Here is a 5,987-nt window from a genome sequence, read left to right as displayed (position 1 = left end):
TAATAAATAAATAAATTAAAAAAAATAAAAAAATAAAAAAAATATATCCGAACTTAGAATTCTTATAATAATTCAAAATTAATAATTATAACAGTTGAGTAGCCAGAGCAGCAATGATTTACCAGATTTTAATAGAAGTTCACTAAGAGACCTACCCTTTAAAAGTGCTCAGTATACAGAAGGTGTGAACCATGAATGGTAGTTAAGAGTATAATCCATACCTATCAGGTGAGTCAAATCAATGTCTAATCTTTGCCTGTACTTGAAGTCCGGGTCCATGCCACTGCAGTGCAGCACTATTTGTGAAACACACTCCTCAATTATTTTATAATACTGTGGCCTGAAAAAGAGGAGAGAAAATATTTGAGAATACCTTTCTACTTGCATGAATTAATGCTCTTACAAAGGGATTGAGAATGCTAAAATAACTCAGTTTATTCTTGCACCACTAAGAAAATGGTTCCACTAATATTTACACTCCTTTAGAGAAAATATAGTCAAGGATTAAAGATGGTCTGAATACTAGTGGACCAAATGGAGTGTGATGTAATCAACTGAAAATATGTACTGACTTAATATTCTAGTTTGCAGAGATTCATGCTTGTGTTCCAAAATACTGATCAACTCTATTTAAGGTATTGTTTCTAAAGTTAATGAAAATGAATAACCCCCTTATTCCTATATCTATGAGCACAGAAATGGCTCGAGACAGCCACAAGATCTCACTTTCAATAAAAGATGAGTTTCTTGGCATTAGGTGGAAAGCAATATCTTGAATTCAATGCAGAGCATTTACTCAGGAGAGTCACACTAGTGTACAAAACTGGACTGAGTCATTTCTGTTACGGATAAATGCAAATACCCTATGCGTGCAACACCTTTCTAAAAACATCTGTTTTATAAAACCATATAAACTTAATATGCATGGGTATAGCTGCAATTTGTGTGATATGTCAAAGGTTTTAAAACACATCACTTTTCTGTAATCTCCCAGGGTAATTCTGGTCTTAAAAATGACCACTGATGGGAAAAATAAAAATAAGGGACATTTTGTATTAAAATTTGTGGAAGACAAATTGTCATGGGTTAATAAATTCAACAGCAGTACAGAAAAGTATTACTTCAGGAAAATTATGATATAAACACTACTAAATTTAGCTAGTCAACTTTTTAAAACCCCCAAACAAGAGAAAAACAGATTCTAATTACTCTTCTCTGTGTTTAATCATGTGGGTGTTCCAAGAATTAAGAATGAAAATAAATATATATTGCATGGCTAGAAATTTTATAACTCATCTAGTTCTGGGGATGATTAGTATTAATCCTCAACCTCAATGTGCTGAACCACAATTAGATAACCAAGAAAAAACACAACTTTTGTATGTGAGGGTATGCTCACAAGTTAATATGTGGAATGAAAGCAACTGTCACATACCTCTACCTCACAGAGAACTACACTTAAGATGAAAGGATGGCATGGACTGTGGAAACAGCTCAGTAGACAAAACCACTGCTGTGCAAGAATGAGGACCTGAGTTCAAAAGCACAGAACCTAAGTAAAAAAGCAGGCATGGTGATGCACATCTGTCACCCCAGAATTGCCGGGTGTGTTGAAGGACCACAGGAACTTAACAGCAGTCCTCCAGCTTCAATGAGAGAGACATTGTTAGGAGAGAGAGACAGAGCATGAGAACCAATTTGACCTCTGGCCTCTGTCTGTTGTCACAGGAAGAGAATTATGCAAACACTGTACAAATACACAGAGATATATAGGTTAGATAAAAAAACCTAATCATATACCACACGAGCACACAAGTTTTTTAAAGGATGCCATGTGGGAACTGTTTATCATTTGTTAAGATTTATTGACAAATAGATACTTCTGCCAACTCATGATTCCAGGTAACTGAATAATCATGACCACTGTACTCCATAATATATATTATTATTTATAGTGGTTTCTAAAAAGCATACATTAGTAGTTTCAACATGTTTCTGTCTCCTCAGCACCAAGATGGCGATCCAATTACTGGAGTAGCCTAAAGAGAAAAATAGCTCTATCTGCTAATTTAGAACTGTCAATTTTTGTTGCTATTACAACTAACATTTTTGGATCCTTTATTTTTCTAATATTCAAGTAAGTTTTGAGAATTCAAAGAACCTAGTATGCCATAATTGCATACATTTAAAAGTTTAAGGAAACTAAGGGGAACTTGAACTGTCATTAATATTAGACCATGGTCATGAACCTGCTGATAATTTCAGTCACAGAGAAACCTTGTTATATAGGTTTCCAGGTTCAGATACACCTTGTCATTTTTCTAAAACTTAACTCTATAGGTTATCATTATATTCACTTATTTTAAAAAATAGTTTCATTAGACAAAACTAAAATATGTACAATAATATTCTCCTATCTTAAAAGATTGTACATTTACTAAACACTATAAAACAATAAAATGTTACTTGTCAAAACAGGAAGATTTAAAAAATCCTAGCACTTTCAATGTCTTCACTGGGTTATCAGTATCAAGCAGAAAAACTTATTACAGACTCAATAATATATAACAGGTTAATTTCTACTTATATTCTGGTTGCTTGTGTGTACTATACTTACAGGCAGCTATCTTTTCTGGCCCTAGTACAATGAATGAATTATTTTTTAAATGTTGCCCAAAGACGTAAAACTCTTATATTTTATGTACATATAATACATATATTTCCTCGGCCACACTACCTAGTTGCCTTTCTTTTAATTTTCAATTCAAATTATACATGCAGTCAACTCAGGTATGAACCTTACCTTATATAATAGTCATTTCTGATAAGCAGAAAGTGCTGCAGAATGGATAATAAGTAATTTTCAGCGGCAGTGTCTTTCAGCATATTATAGAGAAGATGGTAGACCTCATTCATATCAGTAGAAAGTGAATAAAGGAAAACATCAAAGATTCTTGATGAATAGTGCATTTATGTCTAAAACAGGTTCATTTTAAAAATTAAACATTGACTACTTGTTTCCCATTATTGTTACTAAGGATTCTACTTCATGGTATAGTATTTAAATATATATATATATATATAAAAAAATAATAATCCTGTAATTAGATAAACAAGTCTGAAGAAAATTTCAAGGCAGCTTGGGGGTCAACACCTTTAATAATCAGTCATCCATTATATTGTCAACTTCATGTAATAACTAGGACAATTCAAATAGCAATGCCATTGGTGAAATATGTTTTATCTTAATCTGTCCGTAGTTCTGATACAGCCCCTGCTATTCTATTTTTATTGTCAGATAAAAGATGTCAGGCAAGTATTCAGCTGTCAAAAGATCACAAAACTAGTTTTATTTTAAATATCTAAATAAAATAAGCCTAAAATTATTTTGTTCATATTTGATCTTTTGAAAATTCCATAGACACTATGATACTTTTTTCTTAGGATATAAAAACTAGTGGAGTAGATTCTCTTAGCAATCTAGAAAAAAACTTCAAAAGTGGACTAATATTAAATGTACTGAGAATCTTGAAAGTCCACATAAATTTAAAGTGAAAGACAAGATGCAATCCAACATCTTGAAACAACATTAAATGGGCAGTAGAATTAAATAGACAATGCAATATTTTAAACCCCACATGAGAGTGTTGGGTTAACGTATCATAAAGACCTTAAATGTCTAGAGAATGAATCAAGTGATATCAAATAAACAAAGTATCTTTATTGATAAAAATAAAAATATTTTATATTAGTGATGTTGCTGCAGACTGTTTTTACAAATTTTGAAGTAGAAATTATTTCCTATGATAATAACCTTTCTATTCATTGTATCTAAATTTATCCAATACTTTTTGTGTAAGGAGATGAGAAGCATACAAAAAAAATAAGGCAAATAAAGCACTAAGAGAGTTTCAAGGAGGAAAATATCATTCTAGTTAGTTTATAATACTGGAAGAAATAAGGTAAGAAAATATAACAGGTAGAAAAGTAAAACTCAGAGGTTACTTTGATTTCTTAAGTGTTTTCTTAAGTATGGATTTTAATGGGTGGGAAACAAGTGGCAGAACTATGACAATCATATCTTTTATTTCAAACAATTTAACATCAGATACTTGGCACAGGAAAATTATATGCATTGTATTTGATGTCAGTACTTTTATAGTACTTTTACAGTTAGAGGCAGATACTATCTTATCCAACAGTTTTGCTATCATTAAGAAACATAAATATCTGATAAGAAATAAGACATTCATTTCCAGAGAACTATATCATTAAGTGGAGTAGCGTTTAATGAATACAGGTCTCTTAGCTAGTGTCACATAAGAACTCAAGAACTTTTCCTCATTCTTACTGATAAGATATACTACCTTAAACCCTTAGGCTATTGTTTACTCAAAAGCACTGAGCACAGTGTATCCCTAAGCCAGTGAGCCACTGTGCAGATTTCAATAGTCTGAGTATATCATCAAGGCAAACAGCAATTCCTCAGCACGAATGTAAATCAAGGATAGCATCATGGTAGAGTACTAATACAAATAAGCAGTTAAAACTTTGTTCACAGACAAGAACTCTATTAAGAATATAAAAATATTATTCTCAATTCCTACTTCTAAACAGAGGTAGAAAAGTAGTTTTTTGTTGGAAAAGGATATTCCATTTCAGCTCGAATGTCATTGAGACGGTGGGATAATTCATTTAGGTCATCTTCTTTGTTCTCTTCAAACACTCTCAACTGAATATCAAGCTCATCATTCTCTTTTTCTTTAAGACCCTAATATAAGAAATAAAATTCAGAAACTGAATGACAATTTAAAAATAGCACACTTGCTAATTAGGGACGGAACAGAATTATTCATTTGAACACAGATGCAATTTCAAATACTGACCCAGGGCTTTGATTTCCTAAAAGGAAGTGAATGTAGCTAATATTTTGTTTTAAAATGAAAGAACATCAAATCAATATTTACATTGTCGTTCCAGGCCCTAAGATTTGACAATTCACATTAAAATATTAATAATCACTTCTGTAACAATAGCAAAGACTATAACAAAAAAAAAACACAATTGCTAACAACCTAAATTCAGTGCTGCCATTTGGAATAAACAAACTCATCAGAAATCACAAAAGAAATCATGCAGTTAGAACATTCATATGTGCCTCTGGCACCAAGAAAATGAAGCAAATACAGATGAACTGTGTTAATGTAAAGCAAAGTCAAGGATATATTCAAGCACAACAGTCCCAAGTATGGCCTGGAAAATTGTATAAACAAGTTTATTATGAATGATATTTTGTGATTTTAAAGCTAAAAGGTATTAAGATTTTTTAAAATCAAGTTAAACCTAGCCACCATGCCAATCCTTCATTTATTTCTTAGCCTAATCACAAAATACCAACTTGGGCATCAAAAATTTGTTTTTGTAATACATCATAAACACATGCATTACAAAGCTCTAACAAATTCGCAAATAATAATAATAACAATAATAATATAAAAGTTTGGAAGCATGCCACACTAGAGATTGTTGGGCTTAATATATATCACCTGGAATATCTTTTAATATTTGTCCATTAAGTTGCATCTTTGAAAACTCAAATCGGTAAACACAACTGTGGATGCTCAAGGGTGATACACAAACTGGGATTATGATGTAGGATGTTCTGAGCTGAGCTTGAACTCTAAAAGGAAATGCAAGCAAGGTGTACTTCAAATTAGGTAAAGAAAACAGGATGCATTTCTTCTATTTATTTTGGTTTTCATTTTTATTCATGTAGAACAATGATAAATAGGACGCAATGGTGATTACTCAAGCAAAAAGAAAACAAAGCACTTTTTGATGTTCGTTCTTCAAATCTCCATACTTAAGAATTAGCCAAAATCTTAACACATTTGCATTTGTTCAACTATGTTCATAGCAGTATTATTTGTAATAGCCAGAACCTGGAAACAACCTAGATGCCCTTCAATGGAAGAATGGATGAAGAA

General features: G+C 31.8%; 1 protein-coding gene across 3 annotated transcripts in view; it reads right to left on the bottom strand.

The window, feature by feature from the left end:
* Positions 1 to 5,987, bottom strand: part of Diaph2 (diaphanous related formin 2) — a 793,576-nt gene that overhangs the window by 552,595 nt on the left and 234,994 nt on the right. For all 3 annotated transcript variants that reach the window (XM_026784823.1, XM_026784824.1, XM_005358668.3), the window contains 3 exons: positions 4,653 to 4,771; positions 2,804 to 2,920; positions 222 to 340 (listed from right to left, as the gene is read on the bottom strand). In XM_026784823.1, the coding sequence (XP_026640624.1) occupies positions 222 to 340; positions 2,804 to 2,920; positions 4,653 to 4,771 (355 nt within the window). The remainder of the gene's footprint in view (positions 1 to 221; positions 341 to 2,803; positions 2,921 to 4,652; positions 4,772 to 5,987) is intronic.

This window comes from Microtus ochrogaster, chromosome X (genome assembly GCF_000317375.1).
Source record: "Microtus ochrogaster isolate Prairie Vole_2 chromosome X, MicOch1.0, whole genome shotgun sequence".
Taxonomy (NCBI): Eukaryota; Metazoa; Chordata; class Mammalia; order Rodentia; family Cricetidae; genus Microtus; species Microtus ochrogaster.
This window is presented reverse-complemented; position numbering and strand designations above follow the sequence as displayed.